We start from the raw sequence: 21,519 nt of genomic DNA on the forward strand, positions 1-21,519 counted from the left end.
GCAGTCAATCTTAGTGTATGGTTCTCTTAACGAGCTTTAGTTAGTGGGGCTTACTAGAACGGTAATTGATACGACGGCGTCGCTCATAAGAGCGAAAGATCTACGTTTGCTTACCACTACGTAGTTTTTCAAATGACTATGGATTTATGGCATTTGGTTGGTCAACGATGCCCGTTTTGTAGCGAAATAAAGCTGCAGGTGTTTTAGGAGTAGCTGGTGTTGGAAAACATACCAGGTTGACCCTTCATGGTTTATTTTCCCTTTAGACTTGTAAAAGACTGGTGATTACAGGTCCATTTAATCCTAAGATGCGTGAGGCAGTATTTCTGCATTTGATTGCTAATAGAGGTAGACATTTCAGCTGTCTCTTCCACCATTAGGAGAGATAGTGGATTGGTACACTGATAGTCCTGAATATGCAGACAGCAACCTTTGCTGTGAGAGGAGATGATTCTTTTGGCCATTGATGGTCTGATGGTCTGACAACGACATTTCATCAGCTCTCCATACTCACGCCATAGAAAGAATGCAACAGATTGAATCAAATTTCCCTTCAGGCACGCCAGTTAGCGTTCAATGCAGCTTGACACCTTTTGCGCTAAGCTAGAGTATGACATTGATGCATTAGGAGGGAAGCCAGATGGCATTACCATCTGGTCAATCCTAATTGGATTGAGGATATTTACTTTTGGTTGTAGTTCAAGGAAACTTGAATGGATGAAGAATTTCTAGGTAGTTGTAATTACAACTAGTTCAGGCCCTAATCACAAAACTAGAACTGCTGTAGGGCAAATGAGGCCAGTTTAGAACAGCTCAGGCGTTAAGATGACGGTTATGGTTTAAGCCATGACAATATGGATCCAGTGCTTTCTTGAGTTTACTTCTGTCTTTCCCACTTCCTCCCCTATCAGCAATCAAAAGCTTGAATATTTTTCCTTTGTACTTTTCAGCGGAAAAAGTAGAACTTAATTATGTTGAGTAAAGTTTCTCAAATTGCAAACTTGAATTAATGTACTATAATGAAAAGTACTGCCATTCACTTGTTGGCATTTATGTTTAAAGTCTGAGGAATTCGAAGTTTTATAACTTAACAGAAGAGAAGCTTGTTTTTAGAAGTAATTGATTCTATATGTCTACAATTTTTAATAGAACTATGTTTTTAAATGAAAGTTTCATTTTTCCCATATGCGTGACACTAACAAAAATGCTGTTAATAACGAAATAAACAAGGCTTCTGAGTTGGATAATTGAAGCAGTTAAGCGAATAGCTAAAAAGTGACCCGACTTACTGTTGAATTTGTACAAAGAATGCTCGAGGCAAAGTTTCTTTCCAAATAAATGAGATGTAGTCATTAAATTACTAAAGAGCCCGATAAGGATCCTATAGATCTGTGATCGTACATACCTGTGGAACCCTTTCTTGTTGGGTAAAATATTGGAATGGAAAACTCGCCATTAAGGGCAGGAATTTGCTAACGAAAGCTTGAGGGGGCAGATCGACTGAAGATAGTATTCGTCGTGCTTTAAATAAGTAAGGCTTTCATTCGAAAAAGTTTCTCGGATATTTATAGACTTCCATGGTGCATTTGATCGTCTGCTGGAAGAGGGTGCTTAGGAATCTCAGCAAAGTATGTTGAAATCTTACTCAGTTGATAAGGGATGATATGGATTTATGGTCAGTACCAAGTTTAAGGCAAGTAGGATCATTACACGAACTCCGCAATTCCATTATAGGGCCCCTTCATGTGCAGCTGTTTTGAATGAATTTTTCAAAATTCATTAGGCGGACTGATCTTAATGTCTATGTGGATGGTCTTAATTCTCGTATAAGCAAATCCCAGAAGTGTTCTAGAAGATCTAAAGAGATTCTAGATCATATCGGAATGGACAGAGCTACATAACCTGGAGATCTCTCCTATGAAGACAAAAACCGATTCTTCAGGGAGAAATTCAGTATTAACTGATTTGTCTAAAACAGGACAGATCCAGACTATGGCCTGTGATGAAATACTTCTGCATCATTGAATAGCTAAGTTTCGTGCCATACTCCGCCAAGTACATAGTTAAATATAACAAGATAAAGAATAAGGGTACAATGGGCATGAGACAAAAGCTTAAAAAAGTATACAAGAGCATTTTTTGTCCATTGTGACACGAGTGATGGGTGGGGCACAGTTGTTCAGGATAGACAAGGAAGGAAGCTGCTGTGGGTACAGCGATTTGCCCTTCTGGCGATAGCTCGAGCATTCAGAATAGCTTCAGATAACCAGCATGTCATAACCGGTGGATTTAGTCATTGGGTGTAGATTACTGCAATTCTACAGAGTCCAGGAAATAAATTTGTCTGAAGCACATCCGAGTAGTTCAAGCTTTCATCGATTCATCCAAAGTCAGTTCGAAAGCAGTATTAGTCGCTAATTGAAGTCAGTATCCATCTATACTCTTGGACAATGTAGGAAGCGAACAAGAAACTACAGGTTTTTTGCAAAAGAAATTAATACAAATGGAATATGTGCTGACCTAAGAGTGGGTATATTTGCTTATTGGGTTGCAAAATGGACACAGAGCGCTGATTTTTATGGGAGTGGAACAGCTGAGCGAAGGATTGCCACTACAAGGTAAAGATGGCCAGACAGTTCAGACAAGAAATATGTAGCACATCTTCCGTTGAAGTCTTTACCTCCATTGTACATCAAGCTAGGTTTGGTAAATATTTGAAATTGTTGGACAAAAAAGGAATTTGAGGCAGAAGGTTGCTCCAAATCGGAATAAATTTGTGGATCCTCAAATCAAACAGCTATTCCAAGATGAATTCACTAAAGTGAAAAGGCTACAGAAATTAGAGCCTGGAAGGCATTCAAAAAGATCTGCCGGACCTTTTTAGGCCCTTAATAAAAATTACTGCGATGAGCTAATTTCAGTGAACAGAGTTTGATTTAGCATGTAAAAGCTCCACTTCCTGCATCACCATTTAGACTTTACTGAAAATTTCAGCCATCTCCAATGAACACTGAAGTGTTACCGAGATTTTTCAAATGGAAATAGACACCAGGGCAAATGGATTCCAAATATTTTGGAATCTCCTACGGGAGACAATGGACGATTATTAAAGGTAACACGCGACAAGGTTTATCAGATAAGTTTTGTAAATAACAAGAGGTTAAACCTAATCCTCAAGTTGTAAATGTTTTCTTAAAATAAGTATATTTACTAGAAATATTTAAATTCAATCTGTTCCCTTACAATTGGCGTTAAAGCAATATGGTTGCCACATGTAAATTCAGCAACTTCAAATCTACAAGAATTACTCTGAATTTTAAGGAAAGAGTCTTTGCATGTGATCTCCAATGCCCATTTTCCTAGGAAAATGGATGATAGGTTCAACTAATTCACCTTAAGTTTTTTTAAAATGGCTGTTAAACTTCCATATAAAAAAAATGTTTTATAAGGTCTGTCTCTTCGCATGATCGTTCATTTCTGTTCTATCCAATTCCAGTAGTAGAAGCTGCTTTCACCCACAAACCAAGGCCATTCTGATGTTAACGTTTTAGCATATCCAATTAAGAATGATACAAACTGCTGTACGGTTTAATGCTTAGCCTATGCGGATCATTTCCAGTCCACAATCAGTATGTAAAAAAATTGAATTTATACAATTTTTAAGAAATTGTAAACAGAAGCAAGCCTTCTAGAAAAAGTTACTGCAAGTGAAAATAGTTTGTCATTTCCTGATGATCACACATCTCATCCGGTGGAGCTTGCAGATCAACAAATATTTCCAAAAATAAAGTGAAGGACGATGGTTGCAGTTCATCACTTGAGTTCATTGCATCTGAAATTGCTCGAAGGAAGTCTTTTATAGGAAAAAAATCCTGTTTGTGGAGAAAAGATTAACCACGAACAGTAAGGACAAGGCGACGAAATAGTAGCGCAACTTCCTGGGACCAAGCATGCACCATACATAATAGGCAGAAATACAATTCTAAATCAAATCTTATTGAGTGCTTTCCCTTTATCCCATTATTCTTTAGATCATTAAAAGAAGTTATCTTTTCTGATAGTTAATATGCAAGATAATGTTAATGCCACTATCAATACATATTCCCAAGTATTTAATCATTAAATACTTGCTGTAAGCAAATACCATTCAACCTTACGAGATGTCTATTAAGAGCCTATCTACCCTTCAACATCATGATTTGTTGGATGTAGAGATTGTCTACATATTTAAATTGCATAATTCTTTCAATATTCAGACCTCATTAAGCTCCTTTCAGGAGCTTCCCTGCACAAGTATTACCATATTATCTGCATAAGCTATTATGATAGGTCAAATCTTTCCAAGATCCACATTAAAGGACCAAAGATCCCTGCGGACAGCTTCGAATCACACGAAGCTTAATCGATCCAAAATTAGACTTAATTGTAATGTCCGATCAATAAAGTAATCCTTAGAGATAATATTAAAAGAACATTAATATTTAATAGCCATGCGCAACACCAGTACACTATCCCAACTAATGGAAACAAAGGCACCAGCAAAGTCTACAAAAATTCAAGGTATATTTATAATTAGATTCCCGAACATTGGGAAGTAAAGAAGCACATCCTCAGTACCTACACCAGGAAGTGAAGCCATATTGTTGGTTAGAAATGCAAACATTACTTCTTTGGTAGATAGCAATCCAAATGGCTAAAAGCTTCTCAAATTTGACCAACACCAGGAAGCAATGCAATATGAAGCAGGTGAACCGGTTGAAGATTTTGATAATCTTCAGCAGCGAATCCTTCCAGGGAGACCGAAATACATCTCAGATGGTTAAAAACTAAGATCAGAACTTTGATTATCTCTCCCTCCAGTAGGTTCATACCTGGACATTTTTAATGGATTTAACATTAGTGAGAAATTCATCATGGGTAAAGGGTAATTCTTCAATGTCATTGCCATAAGACTCATTTAACGCAGGCATATGTTCTAGATTAACAGATGGGTTATCAGCCATATTATGGCTTATAAGGTGATGTAGGATTGCACTCATGGAATCTTAACTACGTTAGTGAGGACCTTGCCAATAGAATATAACATTAGAAGGTGCTATGAATTTCAGTAGAAATTGTATAAACCAATCCTAATGATTGGTTATTTCCTGCTGGTTTCATAACGTTTTCCAGTAGTCATTTCTGGTTACCTATAGCATGGACATACTTGTTAAGACTGAAATTGCTTCCTAACATGTTTTCAAAATAGTAAGCTGAGGTGTCCACTTAACTGGTCTGTTAGGTTTCCGTTTCAGAGCTAACTCAGTCTTAAAAAGGAAGAAATAAAAAACGGAGATCAGCAATTACTATATATCCCTCGTAATATAAGGGAAAGGATGCAAGAATATGCGGTAGAGCCATAGTGATAACAAATCACTTATTCAAGAAAAAGGGCAGTTCTACAGAGTAATCAGTTTTACTATGAATATTGATTCATTTTCATGAGTGAGCATGAAAAGGAAAATAATTTCCATTGTATCTTTGCTCCTCATACTGTTCGATGTTCAGTAGAACATCTGCTTTTAAAATGTTTAGTCAGATACGAACATAAATACAGGATTCTCGTTTAACGTAAAGGTCTATGACCCATGGGATCCGAGAAACTAAGTGAATCAAACATTACCTAAGTTTCAAACACTTCTTGCATTTGTAAAATCTATTCATTGTTTACACATGAATTCCTGAAGTTGTGACCATGACTAGTACTTTCATAAGTGCAATTGAACAAATTGAAAATAAACTGAAAAAAATGGAATAAAAAAGTTTAACTAAAAGATGAGGAAAGTTTCTGCTAGGAGAAGGGATGCCCATGAACGTAATGCCACTAATACAGAAGTTAAAAATAAAATTTTAGACCAAAAGCAAAATTCAATGAATGCTTGAGTAGTTCCTTCGGAAAGAGTTCTAAACGCAAGAACTGTAAACATAATTGAGTAACCAACACTGTGGGATATGAGTATGCAAGTTGCCAAAGACAATGTTGATTTCAGAGATTTCAAAATAAAGATTATCCATCCATTTAATTAAACTTTATACCGATTAAAAATAATCGGTGTGCGGTAATGCTGCACTTTCAAATGCAGAGGATGAAGCCATTAATAGTATCGAAATGGAAGTGTATTTTCTACACCGATTGTTTCGACATTTACTAAGGACAAACTTTTGCAGCAAGGTGTAGCGATTGCAAAGTTAGCTTAACGGAGCAATGGGAAACTACTTCAGGGAGACTTGCGCATTTTAGAAATCTGGCCGAATTGACCGTTTTGTGGTTGGTCCCGAAAGAAAAGAATTTCAATACCAAAAGTTGGTGCTGTCGACGGAAAGTTGTTTTTAAATTTTATTCGGGCAATTGCGCAAAGGAAATGTGGTTCAGGTTACAGATATCAGAGGATTCCGTGGAATGATCAGTTATCTTTACTCATGTGAAGTTGTATTGGAAACCATCGATAATGCACAAGATGTTCTTTACTACGCATGAAGTACCTGATCTCTCATTTGGAAGGACTGCACCGATTACTTAGTGAAGTCTTAGTTACATGATTTCAGTAATAAGTAAAAAATTTACTCAATGTCTCTGCTAAAGATTGGGATGAACAGCAGCTCACAGCAATGAGTTGAAGTTTCTAAAGCAAAAGTTGTCACTGTAATAATTAAAGTTTGATTTTATTCTATTCCATTAACGGGAGTGGGTATTATTGCGAAGTCTACTCCACTTATGAGACAGTTGCGATTTCCATTCAATGGAGGAATCATTTCTCCTACCAAATCGAAACAATTTGAATTCCAAGAAATTGAGCAGAGCTATTAGTATCTGACAGTCATTCTCTGAAGGTATCTACAAAATGAAATTAACGTTAAAAGAATAACTCGTTCTTCTACAATAAATGCTAATGTGCCCAGTTCTAAAGTAAATTGAGGTTAGATGATCGAATGTCAGGAAGCACACTTACTACTCCGCTGAACATCGCTAAAAAGCACTACTTTAAGTTGGTCCTAGAAAATGTTCTCAGCATATATATTATGAACTTCATTGAATGATCTCTTAATTTAGAAGTGAAAAATTCTGCTCAGTTTATTGTAGTGCAATTCCAAAGCACCAAGGTTTAGACTAATTTAAACCATTCCCAACTGCTTTCCTGGTCATTTCTTTTCCTTTTCGTACATAAATACATCTTATACGTGAACTTCATTGTATGACCTATTTGGGAACGGAAACAGCCTGAACTCTTATACTTATCGGAGTAGACCACTCGGGAATAAACTTCGCAAGATTTCAGTTATTTACTTGGAATAACTGAGTTCCCAGAATTCAGTTATACTAGAAATGCTTAGCATAGTTCCTGGATAGTACAGAAAAATTAACTACATTGAGAACTGTCTGTTGGGTAATTTGCTTTTATTCGATCGTTTGGAAGAAAGATTCGAAAGGAAAACATGTTATATCGACAATATATAAAATAATGCTGCACTCGAGGTTTTTCAACGATTTATCTAAAAGTTTTAGTTGATGTATCGTTATTTCTCTGAAAAAGGTTAGATCGTGTGGCACTGGTATAACCAGTTACTTTTGCTCATGTTTTTCATAAAGATTCGTTTTATGAAAGTTATTAGTCATGTGTCATTTTCCTTTTGTAGGAAAAGTGCTCTGGTACTGTTTAAATCATAGTACTTTCATGGAGCTTCAACTCAAAAGCCAGCTTGCAGTGTTCAACAGCAGTTTTGGGTTCAGAGAGTTGAAACTTGTTTCAGAAAAGTGGCTATTTATTAGTTTAGAATATGATTTATCAAAACAATTCAATCTACACTGCTTATTAGGTTGATGGTCATGAGTATCATGTTTACTTTGATTAGTGTATACTTTTAATAATTACAATATTCTAGGGAATATTGTTTACATTATATATTGAAGGATTTTTCATCTGTCGGTTAATGCACACTTTTTAGATATTTATCAAACTGACTTTGAAATTAAGTGAAATCTTTAGATTATTACCAAAACGGTATTTGCAAATACGTATTTTTACAACTTAAGCATTGAGGATGTTACCGGTGTCTCATTTTCACAGGAGTATGCAAGAACCATTAATATAATGTTGTCCGAGATTAGATAATCAAAGCATGAGGAAATTGAATTTATTAAAGATGAAGAAATCAGATGTCAGAAGCTCAGGCATCGTTAAATCAATCACAGTAATGATTAAAAGCTATTAGTAGCTAGCCTCCAACTAACAGTACGAGACTCAATTGATTTAGTTCTCTATTTAAAGGAAGCAATGGTAAGGGTAAATGATCCATTTATTTACAAATGAGATTCTTAGAAATCTGGCGATTGCTGTATTTACAGGTTAGTTCAAAGCCTTAACAGAATCGATCACATGGAACTTCTGCTGTAATGATAATGAATCATTATCATTACAAGCTGTAATGATAATGAATCATTATACAATGATATGGAAATCATTGTTGACAAACCAGATTCTCCTTTGCAGTTTCAGTAATTAACATATCCACCCAAACCGGACTTAACTGTAACAATAGTTAAATGTTGAGCAGTGTCAGTCAACTTCGGCAATAGCTCTACAATCCACTTGCATACACATGCAAAAGAATGAATGACTCAGCCCTTCAACATCAGCACACCCAGGAATCTCTGCACAATAACAATTTACCCGCGATGGTGAAATCGTCTAGCCAACAGAGGTTGGCTATTTCTGTATGTGGTGTATTACAGAAGAGGATGCCACCATCCCATTCGAAGATGCATGATATCTGCGTAACTTCCTTGATGCAGGTTCCATCTTACAAATAGAAATGGCTTGTTACACAACTTGTCAATTTCTGATTGAGGCAAACATTCAATTAACAAACAGCAAAGTATCACAACTGAAGACATCTCTTCGAGTTACGTCGGGTGGGTGAGACTACAAGACGTGCAAAAGATTGCAGATGGTTTTGAGTGGGGTCTGTAGAAAGGAGCCAATCCTCATGTTAAAATGTTTGCTCATGTATAACTACGAGCTTATACCAAAGTATTTGCAAAATACTGACAAATGTAACCATCTTAAACAAATCATTGCACTGAACGAGGCAAATCGTAGACACGCTCCAACTAATGTTTAGTTGTGAACATTTCGGCAGCACTTGAAAGTGCCAGTGCAAACAGATAATCATTTATACAGACTACCAAATATTCTGAACCATGAGCTACTTTTAATGTTATTCGGTGTAATATTTTGGGTTGAACTTTACTCTGACAAATGGCAATATGTGGGGAGTAATAACTGTCCATGCATGTTGCATTCGAGAGTCACTCACACTATATTAATACGATTTTCAGTTAGAGGGCATACATATCAATATGCAAAATTGAAACTACAACCTACAAATGACCATACATTCAAAAGGCTAGTTCTTTGTTTGTTACCTTAATTTTCCAATTTAAAATTGTTTTTTTATTTTGACAGTCAAGGCATTGTCAGCTTTAAGGAGGAAAATAGTTAATTTTTGTTAAATTCTTTTAATTGTGTTAAACTGTTTTAATTTGTTACTGTAACGTAATATTTGATTATTTTCTGGAGAGTCATACAAAAGTGTTCGACGTGCTATTTGGAGGTCACTTATTTTTATAAATATTGATTTCAATGAAAACCAATTTAAAGGCTCAAAATATCATTTAAAAAATAACATTTCAAAACAAATGACGATAATTGAACTGAGATGTGAATTATCCATCAACAGAATTAGTCAGTTGCTGACAAATATATAAGAAATGCATTCACGATCATGAATACCTTTTGGTGGGCTTTCACTCCCAAAGGGTTAATCCTTTTGGGGAAAAAATTCCTTTCTCAGAACGATCCGGTAGATTTTTCTACGAGTCCCTCAAATACTTCGACCAAGAGGCAAACGAAGGAACAGTGCCCACTTGTTGCACACGCCCCGGTAGATTTTTCTACGAGTCCCTCAAATACTTCGACCAAGAGGCAAACGAAGGAACAGTGCCCACTTGTTGCACACGCCCCGGTAGATTTTTCTACGAGTCCCTCAAATACTTCGACCAAGAGGCAAACGAAGGAACAGTGCCCACTTGTTGCACACGCCCCGGTAGATTTTTCTACGAGTCGCTCAAATACTTAGACCAAGAGACAAACGAAGGGAACGTGGCTACTTCTATGTGACCTAGTAGGTTTTAGATAGTTTGCTTTACCCAAAGTGAATGAAGTTATTACAAATCCCTCAAATGCATTACCCTTTCTCATTGTATAGATTTCACTAAGGATCCCTGCAATTTTCACCAGTGAACAGATTGCATCCATTATGGTTGGAGTTACTTTCTGTACTGAGCCATCTGTTCCATAAATATGGCTTTCCTTCAGATTACGGATGCTGTATGAGCTTCAATCTGTTGACTGCCAACGTTCTTTATTTGGATGGAAGTATATCTACACAAAGGATGCGTTTGCGTTAATTTTCCAATAATCCTGTGTTGATACTCTGAAGACATCAATTTTGCTGCGGTACCTTGGATAAGAATCAACAGAATACCTAGTTGAAATATGTAGCTGGTAAACAGCTGTCCTTGTTACATGCCGTTTTAGCATCCATCTTGAACCACTAGAGAAATGAAACCTCTAATTCCTGATTAAGACACTTCATAAGAGGAAAGTTGTTCCTAGAACATCAGATACGTTGAGGAAAGAAAGTGAGATTCAAATAGCAGTGCAGCAAATAAAATGATTATCTAGATTTCTCTATGGATTTTCATTTGTCTAGCACAAAATGGCTAACCAGCATGCAAAGGACAAAGTATGGAAACTTTCAGTCTAACAGCCGATTATCTTTCCATATCGCCGACAGTGCAGAAAGACTGCAGGTATTGCAAAAGCAATTCAACCTGCCTGAGTTGCATTGAACTTCTGGTAAGTTCAAGAAGATCAGGAAATGGATTCAATTCTCAGCGAGATAATCGAGGCGTTTTATGGGTTCTTTAAAAAGATGCGTAAATGAAAGCAAGTGGCTAATGAAGAATTTTGCAATGAATCAGGATTTCGACAGAGTCTGTAGGTTTCTTTACTTGAAAGGAATAGAGCAACCCTGAATTGTCGTAGCTGTATGACATTTAAATAATGCCAGTTGGCATACAAATAATGAAATTTGTAGTTTTCTACTACAAATTATGTATATAGCTACTTTTGCAAATAGTAAAGGTGGGTACGCGAGCCTTACATCCGTTATTCTAGTGGATGTGCTTGGTTTGAATAAGTAAAATTGATAAGAGCAACTAATTCTTTGAACGCATCAGTTGCCTCTTGAGATCTCCAATTGAAGTTGGCTACCTAAATGAATAGTACGCAACCTAGCCCACTATTTTAGGCGATGGAAACGAGTAAGGGTTAAGAGTACCGTGAAAACATTAAGCTATAGCTAAATTTCATGATGATATAACGCTTCTATAGCTACTTACTAAAATTAAACTCAAGAATTATTAGAAGTTATTGCAATAAAGATGCTTGTCAAAGCGAATGAATGACAATTGAGTTTATCTACAAATTCTGTTCTACCAAAAATACAACTGATTTTTCTTACTGAAATTTCTTGTAGAAATGGCATTCTGTACTTTGCCATTATGTCACGCACATACTGTATTATCTAAAGCCATGTAGGACTTTTCCCAATTGAAGTTTACGTACTCCTTTGAAAGGAATTTTCCAAACCTTTAATTGCAGCTACTATCTCTGTGAGCACAGGTTTGCTGGTAGTCAAACGGGTTCTTAATTCTGGAGGTAGTTCAGTTAAACTGAGAACTTAAATCAGATTACTTTGATACGTTAAGAATAAGTAATTATTCCAGCTTTGAATACGTTTATAATTAACAAAGGGATAATCACCTCGTTATCCATGCTTTTTCTAGCATGTAAAAGTGATTCCTTTGTACATGGCAATGGACAGGCCACAAACCGGAGTACTGTATACAGATGAGGCCTCATTTTAAGACTGAGGTAGAGCTGCTGGAACGAGTACAGAGAAGGGTAACAAGATTAGTGAATGGAAAAAAAAGGGTTGCTCTTACGAAGAAAAGCTTAAGTTTTGCAAATTAGTGTCTGTAGACTAGAAACCAGCGAGATGATCTTATTGAGGTGTATGGTTTGAGCATTCGCAATGCCGATGAGTTTCTTCCTGTTGCTGAGAAGAATCGCCTGGGGAATAAATTCAAATTGAGCAAAGTTGTAGGATAGATGCACGGAAATTGTCTTAACCATCGGGTGGTCGATTGCTGGAACAAAACTTCAGTCGTAAAAGTTAAAGATTCAAGGCAGCACTAGACAAACATTTGGAGCGAATGGATGAAATTATTTTTTGCTGATCCTGTATCAGCTTTCTTGCATTATGCCTCTACTAATGCAAGCTAAGTTTAATATGAGTGGAATGTTAGCACTGCTTTTAGGCGAATTGCCTAACATTAGGTTCCAAGATCACTTGAGTTAAGCTAAGCGGTTACTCTAAAGCTACGTCTTATTTAATATAAGAGATTTAAAATCTGTCAACTATTATGTACGTGCACGTTCTTTACTCAGTATTAAGTGAGTTCAGCAAAGACGGCAGCACACTTACAATAACCAATTTTCTTTAATACCGGGAAAACATTGATTTACAAATCTACTTTAAATTACAGCAATACCTTTTGCAAATCTACAAATTCAAAAAACTTGAATTGTGTTAGATTTAATTTGCGGATAGAAATTTCTTTGCTGAGAATTTTAAATAGTGGAAAGTATTTAGTTTAAGACTGAAAACGGCCGATATTGTGCATACAAGAATTGGTGTTTAAATATTAAAAGTAATTGAATGATTCATTCGATCCTATTACGTCTGTCAGATAGACTTTTTTCCCAAGCAAAATTCGAAATTAAATTTTTATTGAACTAGTGACCATTCAAAACAAGGAGGGCAACACTGTACATGTTTATTTTACTAGTAGAGTAAAACTAGTAATGTACCTGTAAGAAGCTATAGGTACATTACTGGACCTATAGCTCCAGTGATGAGACCTGGAAACGTTCAATACGAGGCTGAACCTTTACCTAAAGGCAATCTTATCAGGAAAATTTCGAAGTTTGATTTTTTGAAATATAAATCAATGTGAAACTATACACGAACAGTCAGCACTTTTCTAATATGATAGAACTCAAGCTTAAGCCAATGAGTTTCAGATATGGTCGATGGCCACCTTATAAGTTAAGGCGTCCTTCGTATGATTGTTAAGCAACTAACAAAACAGCCAATTTGCAAATAACTTGTCAAACTTTCGATCACAGTAAAGGAAAGTTGGATTGTTATCAATTTCTTCCCAATCACCTAAAGTGATGAAGGAATGATACTCACCTACAAGCTAATGTTTGTATAGGTCAGTGATAAAAGACGTGCAATTCTTTAATTTGAGGCCATACCTTAACCTATATTACATCAAAATGAAATAAAATACAGAGTGCTCAGAAAGACTTAGGAAACTACAGGAATTGGGTATGCTAGTGAAATTAGATTATCTCCATGAATACCGAAAACAATACAAGCTTCCCAATGTTGCTTGTACAAAATTAAGTGGTATTTAAATAGATCTTAAATCTACATTCAGAGATACTTCCTACTCTAATGATAGTCCGTGGTAGACGAATCTACCACATTTCCTTTTTGATACTTAGTCGTAACGAAATCACTTGTTCTTGATTTTTGAGATTCCAGATTCATTGGAAACCAAACAAGCCCTGGGACAGTTATCAAAGACTGCATTTCTTCCTTACTCATTCAAGCACCGCCATATGTGGTGGAAAGATTCTGATAACATCTTTGTAACCACCTTGAGCTTTGGTTTTCAAAAAGTATTACTAGTGGAAAGTAATGCAAGCTTACACAAGCTGCTGGGAGAGGTTCACTTTCCTGCAATAGATATTCGTTAGACATCACAAAATTACTCTAAATTTCCTACTTAAATTGCAGTTCTGTAATAGTCAATTCATATTTTCTTGACAGGCTCAGCTCTCGTGTTTCCTGGATAAGATAGAAGAAAGCAGTTGCGAACCTGTGGATATAGAGAAGTATTTTACTTTGTTCCTCAATAACATAATATGGTATATGATAAGCGGTAGCAGACTAGACGACAGCCATCCGAAGAGGTCGTTCTTCGATGACACTACTATGGCAATGTCCAAATTATTTGATCAAGTCGGTATCCTTTTCTGCATGCCTTGGATGCAGCCAATTTGCAACATGCTCAAGATTGGACGTCATCAGAAGGGAGTTCGTATTGTGAAACGATTCAACAATCGAATTAAGTGAGTAATTTTGCTAACGTAGTTTACATTTGCATGTATGAATAGTAATAGTTCTTTTAGATGTAAGAATCAGCTATTAAAACAGTGAAGGGATCTAGATTATGAAATCAGGTTTGATTTTACATTAAATATAAACGCTGAAAGTAATGTGAAGGTATGCCTTCCTCGGCATATTCCCAGGGTGCACTGGAAATAAGTATTACAGTCAGCTAGCGTTTCAAGATTGTTACAATATCCAAATAAGTTAGAGTAATTTTCATGAAGTTCACAAATGAGATTAATTTTTGCAGATTCAAAAGCTTCCATGCATCACTTAGACATACCATAGACAAAGAAAAAACCTTGTTCAGCATACCTAAAACGGAATTAGGATAATGAACTTAAATGAATTTTTACTTTAACTTAATTTAAATAAAAGCAGTTCCCAAAGTTGATCACTTATTAAAAGTGATTTTATCCTTTCCATTCCTCAAAGACTTGCGTTATTTTAACTTTCTTCATCTCAATTTTCCGAAGTAAAATTTAGAGCCCGACTCACGGAACCGTGAAGGAAGTTAAGCCTCAGCCTATATACCTATTTGAAAATGGAGGTTGGGGATCTTTGCGCATAACCTTAGTCTGCCTGCAATTTATCATAGGGTCTATACATATCCAGAATTTAAAACAAGTACACCAACCGTTTAACTATAATGGTTTAATACTGGAAACTAAAGTGTACACTATAAAATATATATGCAAAAGATTTATTTTTTAAATCAAATATACGATGAAACTTTAATATACAATAAAATATTAAAGGATGTGTTGCTTAAACATCATTGTTGAAAGGAGGCGAAAGCTTCAATGTTTTATCGCTTTTAATTTTATTGTATTTTAAATATTTTATTGTATATTAAAGTTTCATCGTATATTTTATTTTGTAAATCAATCTTTTGCATATATTTTACTGTGTAGTATCGTTTGGTACATTTTATAGTTTCCAGTATTAAACCATTATAGTTAAACGGTTGGTGTATTTGTTTTAAATTCTGGATATGTATTACTCTCCCAACCTTAGAGGCCTTTTTGCAGATGGCGTCTATACAATTACGTTCGCGGACAATTTATTTTATACCCTTGAGACTTACTATGGACCCAATTGAAAACGATAGTAAAAATTCGATCAGTCTCGGATCAGAGTTAAACGAGACTCTTCAAAATGGGAACTTAACTGAAAATAAGTAAATTCATAGAATGTCATTAACAGTTTGACATGTAGAGAACAAAATTCATGGCTGTAGATTACTAAATTCCAAAACAACCTGAATGATCAAAGCCAAGGATCTTTTCAATATCTCGCAGGTGGCATTAATCTGTTCTAGACTGAAGAGGAAACCCACAGTGGAGTCCGAGCAATGGAGAGAGGAAATAGAGTTCCTCTCTGACTCAAGGTGTCAATGTCTCGGGTGAAAGGTTCGTTGTTTTTAATCGCTGAAACCGCGAGCCTTGCACTAAGTGGCCATATGAACAACAAAAGCACTACTCATGATACCTAATTCACTTAGTGTTTCCAGCACTGTTTACTTAGGCTGTTTCATGGGAAACAGAGCAGCATGGCAGAATGCAACAATTCCCGTCAAGGAGACCAGCCTAAGAATACACCCCAATTACAGACAATATACCGATGCCACGTAACCTTAATTTCTTTGCAGAAATTTATTCTTGCATTAGGTCAAAGTAGCAAGTGGTATTACTATATTTAGCAGTTAACATAAAAAGCACTAGAAATAAAAATTTCACTAAATGCATGGGATTGACACAGAGCACTTTTGGTTGGCTAGATAAAGTAGCCAACGCAGTAGGAGTCATGTTAATTTAATGACTAATTTCCTACATTCTCGAGATTTTTGGTACCAATTCGGTAAATAAATGATAGTTATATTCCTGAAATTTTACTTAATTCCGAATTCATTATATCCTCTTAACATTTCACTCAATTATGATTAATGTACAAATTGTGTACCGTTTAAAGTGAAGAACTACAGTCTATAAAGAAGAATGGTTCTTTTGGAATGCATCGAAGTTTCCTTGAGGCATATGTAGCGAAGAGCGAAACCAGTGAAGGAAGAGGGTCGATGTTAACAGGTAAGTCGCCAGTAAATCTTTACTATAGATATTAAGGAATTTAATTGTATGCCCACCTGGAAATCAGCTAAATGATCGAATACCGTTCTTGTCCCTCTGCTAAGATGAATTCATTAAATAGTTTTAAAACAATATTTAAGTTACGTTGCAGACTAAAAGAATCCAAATCATAGAAGTTAAAACAACTAATGAGGACGTAAATCAGCAGTAAGCTCACTTTGTACACAAGATACTGTCCAACGTTAAAGCAAAGCGTTGAGAAAAAGTTGTAAATTAGTTTGTCCACACTTATTGCACGAAACAACTATTAAATAACTAAACTGATTTGTAAACCATATTACTTAAATTATTACATTTCTTCTGGTTCCATTCCACGAGTTGTTAAGTAGTTACTTCCTCTATCCATGAAGTAATGACAGGCGGTGCATTGTCCAACACGGTTGAAGACAAATAGGAAGGGTGAATGGGAACTTGCAGTGAACAGCAGGACGAATGGAAACAAATCACATGTCAGTTCCAAACTGAAAATGGTGGCTCCAGAATAACAAGCTGGCTAGAAGCACAATACAAACTGGCCCCACTTCATATGGCAAAATTCCAGATATGTACGATACACGGAACTTTGACTACGAGTTTTCTCCCTCACATACCCATTTACATAACTGAACGCTCGGCAATGAACGGCGGTTAGCAACTAACATTTGCTCCTGTCGTTGTGAATGTCACGCAACTCGTGGCACAATGTGACGGGATAATATTTTGAACTTCCCAATGGACACCAAGGACATTTCACACGTGTTAGCGAAGAAAAACGCAACAACCTTTCGACAGTGGAATGAAGAAATATACCAAAACGTTATGTCTTCACGAAGTATCCTTGCCTCTAAAAAAGTACTATCAGTTTTCCATAAGGCTACAGCATTTGCAGTTAATGGTCTCGCTCTGCGAGTCCTGAAATGTCACAACAAGAGCTGATCACGATATGCAGAATGAGTCACCCAGCAGATGGGTCCAATTTAATCTTCAACCTACAATACATTGATTTGGTGGTGGGGAGGAAAGAACAAATTGCTTCTCAACTGCAGTGTGACAAAACGGAGGAAGATTTCCATATGTAACAATGCTGGAAGATAAAGGTAAACATTCAACGTCCGAAATCTTTTTTTTTAAAGAGTAACACCTATACAGAAACAGCCTCACAGATGAGCATGTCAGCGTAAACTACAAATCGTGTATTCGACTCATTCATTTCATACCTGCTATCAACCTAAAGAATTGGTTAGGTACTTTCGAAACACTTCCACACTGACGACGACTTTGGACGATCAACAAGAGAAATATACATTGGCTCCTCCCATCTATTATCGCACTTGCTATTCAATGGCAAAACTGCCAACCAACACGCTGACTAGACCTCTGAGCATGCCTTTATAAAGGTTATTTCTAACTACATAAATGCATCACGATGACCCATAGCGACATCTACAGACTCAAAAACACCAGAAATTTTAAAATATTAAAAAATCCTAGAAGGAAAAAACAGATCAGTAGCGAAAAAGTGAGATCATCGAACCAGTCTTCCTCCCACTTGTTGATCCTAAGTGAATCGCGATTTGGTGAACCGCAGGTTAAGAGAATAAAACCCAACAATAAAGCTTTCGGTATGAAAACTTTCTTTTGAAATTTTTAGAAATTAAAACCTTGGTATGTAAATGAATTTGGGGATGAACACGTGTTCAGTTTTCCGAATTGTGGATATATAATTCTGTGAAACATTTAAACACCCCTTTATTATTTTAATTGATAGTCTATTGCATAACCCTGAAGCTAAAAAAAGACTTAATTTTTACTTGCTTTATTTGTTTTGGGACAAGGTAACTAAGACTATGAGGCTTCCATGTATTGTGTCTGTACATTGCGGTATTTCTATTCTCTGGTCGATTTCCCTGTTTTTCTGGACAAAACACCTGGATTCTCGTTGTAGGGAGAGGGGGGGAGAGGATATAGAGCTGACTAGAATAACTGATTTATTTTTTAACTACATTAAATACCGCCATTAATGAACCCCTTTGGTAGGAAATGGCCCGGGATCGAACTGCGACAACGGAAATCGAATCCAGTATTTTCTCTCCAAATACTAGAAAACTTTATTGGATTTTTTGTCTCCAACATGGCCGAATTAGTCGGAAAAGAATGGACTGGGTCACCTGGGTTTATAATGTCTCAAGTGCCTCATTGGATTGAACCCCCTACTCTCTCACATTGTGTGGAAATGGTCTAGATTCGAAAGCAGCAGCCTTAAATTGAATAATACTGTCTGTCTATGTGGACAGGACTTTCATAAGTTTTTTTTCTTTTTTTGTATACCGTGACTAAATTAGTCACTTAACTGACACTGTATATATGTACACTATACATTTTCATTGACGAAACCATTAATCCTGAGTCTCGTGACACTATGGCAGTTCTCTGGATCGGAACCAGATGATGGAATGACAAAGTTCCGTGTAAAAAGGAACAGGCAGAACAACAGCAGTTTCAGGAGAATATGGTAGTGAATTGGAATTTCAGCTCTGGTTTTGAATTCAATCTCAATTTTGAGATTGAATTCAAAATCAGTATTAAATCGAAATCTGTATTTCAGTGCATACTGGATTGGATTATATTTTAATTCAATCTCAATTTAAAAATAATAATAATAAATGAATTAAAAGCCAGAACAAGATGTCCTAGTTCAAGCGAAAAACTAGCTACAGGTTTACGGAAGGAGTGGAGCAAAATTCCATTCTGCATATACCAAACTTGTACAAAGTGTCGCTAAATGATTTGATGCTATTAACGCCATGGCAGTCGTACTCATAAGAAAGGTATCGAGGGATTTAGGAAAAATTAATTATAACCGTCACCCATGTGCCAAGCATAGGAATAAAAGCAATTGGATTTCACGCTAGAAATTAGCAGTTCAAAGACATTCAGTAGAGGGTTCTAGGTATTAATCAGTCTACGGAATTTTATGTTTTGTGTCATTGTACCAAAACTGAAAAAAAGCTTGATTAACTGTGACTGAAGCAATCACTAAATCAAATATAGGCAAGAATGCTGGAAAACGTTCTGCTCACCACGGAAATTGTCGATAAGAGATTAGAAGGCAGTCGCAAGAATGGCACGGTAGACCCTGTGCCCTCATCGAACACTATCAGCAAGGAGTTTAGGCATCGCTACGAGCACTAATATTAGTTTCATATCATCGGAGCTTAACTGAAAATCTAAAGGCTAAAACATAGCATCGACTTGATTGATGTACAGTCCATTGTAATTGGTTCCCGGACCATTGGAAAGTTGTATTATGGAGGGCAAATTATGATAGACGGTTTCCTGTTCTGATACCTGCCTTTGTGACTGGAAAGTTTCCCAGAAAACGTTATTTACCAGCGTATGTTGTTTTAACGGTGAAGTTTAGAGAATGCGCTGTCTACTCTTGTTTCTCGTAACTTGGGCTCGGACCATTGATCGTCGATCATGGAACAACGAATGAATGCCATGCAATACATTTTGACATTCTGAACAGTCCTACTCTTCCTGCCCTATTTGGATTACTGTGTTTAAGTATGGAGATCAAATCTGGAAAAAGACACCGAGCTTCTTCAAAGAGTCCAAAGACAGACAAATCGAATAGTGAGATCAGCAGAAGGACGACCGTATGAGGAAAGGTTCCGATTATGTGGGCAAAGCTTGGCAACTAGGCACTGATTGAATTCATCGCTTTTGGAGGGATTAGTAAAATGAATGAAGGTAATATTCTCACTGATCTAAAGAATTCCAAAACTATGAGTCATAAATTCAAATTACAAGGTAATAATAAATAATTAAAAGCTAGAACAAGATGCCCTAGTTCAATCGAAACACTAGCTACAGGTTTACGGAAGGCGTGGAGCAAAATTCCATCTGCATATACCACACTTGTACAAAGTGTCGCTAGATGAGGTTTAAACTAGATTGTAGGAAGTTTTCTTGTCATTTCTTGTCAACTTGTTCCAGCAATCAAAGAGTCATTGATTGCTGGAACAAGTTGTGCTCGCAGGTAATTAAGGCTGACAGTTTGAATAAATTCAAAGGTCATCTGCATACTTACCTATGAGGGGAGGGAAGCATATAATTTATTTTCCTATCTATTTGGTTGTTTTTTGTTGGTTTTTTTTTTTTTTTTTTTGCCAATGCAGCAAAAGTCTTCGGCTTCCTTGCACTATATGGTGAGTACTATTACTATTACACTGTGGCAATGGAATGGACCAGCCATTTTCAACTTGGCAATGCACCACGTTATATTGCACAGTTTATGGTGACTTCGTTTGGACAATGCGTTACTTCACTGGCCTGCTCCGAGTCCCTACCTTAACCTCGAAAAATTCATTTTAGTTGAGCTGGAACAACTTTTTGCCACTCCAACACGCCTGCAAACAGAAGTTGAATTGACCGCTGTGTTGTAGGTGAAATAGAACAAAATACCCCCTTCCTGTTATCAAAAATTTATTCAGAGACTTTCTACAAGTATACACCGTGCAATTAAGGACAAAGGTAGCCTTACTTGTTATTAAACATTATATCAATAAAACGTTCTTTTAAAAATGAGGTGTTCGGTTTCTTTTGTGGGCAATATAGTATAGAATACAATAAAAGTAAATCCATTTTAACGCTTTTCTTCTTCTTATGTGCGTATAGATTCTGTTATAAGAGGAAATTCTCAAATCATGATCCTTGGAGGAACGGATACCACAATTAGCTCCATGGATTGGATGCTTCTGTTGCTAGCTGGCCATCCTGAAGTTCAGAAGCGAATGTATGAGGAAATAACTGATGCAGTTGGAACAGAAAGAAGAGTGAAGTGGAACGATCGAGCACTTTTCCCATACACGCAAGCTGTACTCATGGAATCACAAAGATTGAAGACTACATTACCGTTGTCAGCCATGAGATGGTGAGTAATCGTTTCTTCATATCTTGCTTCGAGCTCTTTTGCATTTCTAAA

General features: G+C 36.4%; 1 protein-coding gene across 1 annotated transcript in view; it reads left to right on the forward strand.

Annotated features, from left to right (window-relative positions):
• Window positions 1–21,519, forward strand: part of LOC150088517 (cytochrome P450 2L1-like) — a 47,945-nt gene that overhangs the window by 24,019 nt on the left and 2,407 nt on the right. Inside the window, exons 4-6 of the mRNA XM_090370208.1 lie at window positions 14,068–14,369; window positions 16,381–16,493; window positions 21,213–21,468. Coding sequence (XP_090226334.1) covers window positions 14,068–14,369; window positions 16,381–16,493; window positions 21,213–21,468 — 671 coding nt within the window. The remainder of the gene's footprint in view (window positions 1–14,067; window positions 14,370–16,380; window positions 16,494–21,212; window positions 21,469–21,519) is intronic.

Source organism: Mastigoproctus giganteus, chromosome 3 (genome assembly GCF_048544385.1).
Source record: "Mastigoproctus giganteus isolate SK-2022 chromosome 3, ASM4854438v1, whole genome shotgun sequence".
In the NCBI taxonomy this organism is placed as follows: Eukaryota; Metazoa; Arthropoda; class Arachnida; order Uropygi; family Thelyphonidae; genus Mastigoproctus; species Mastigoproctus giganteus.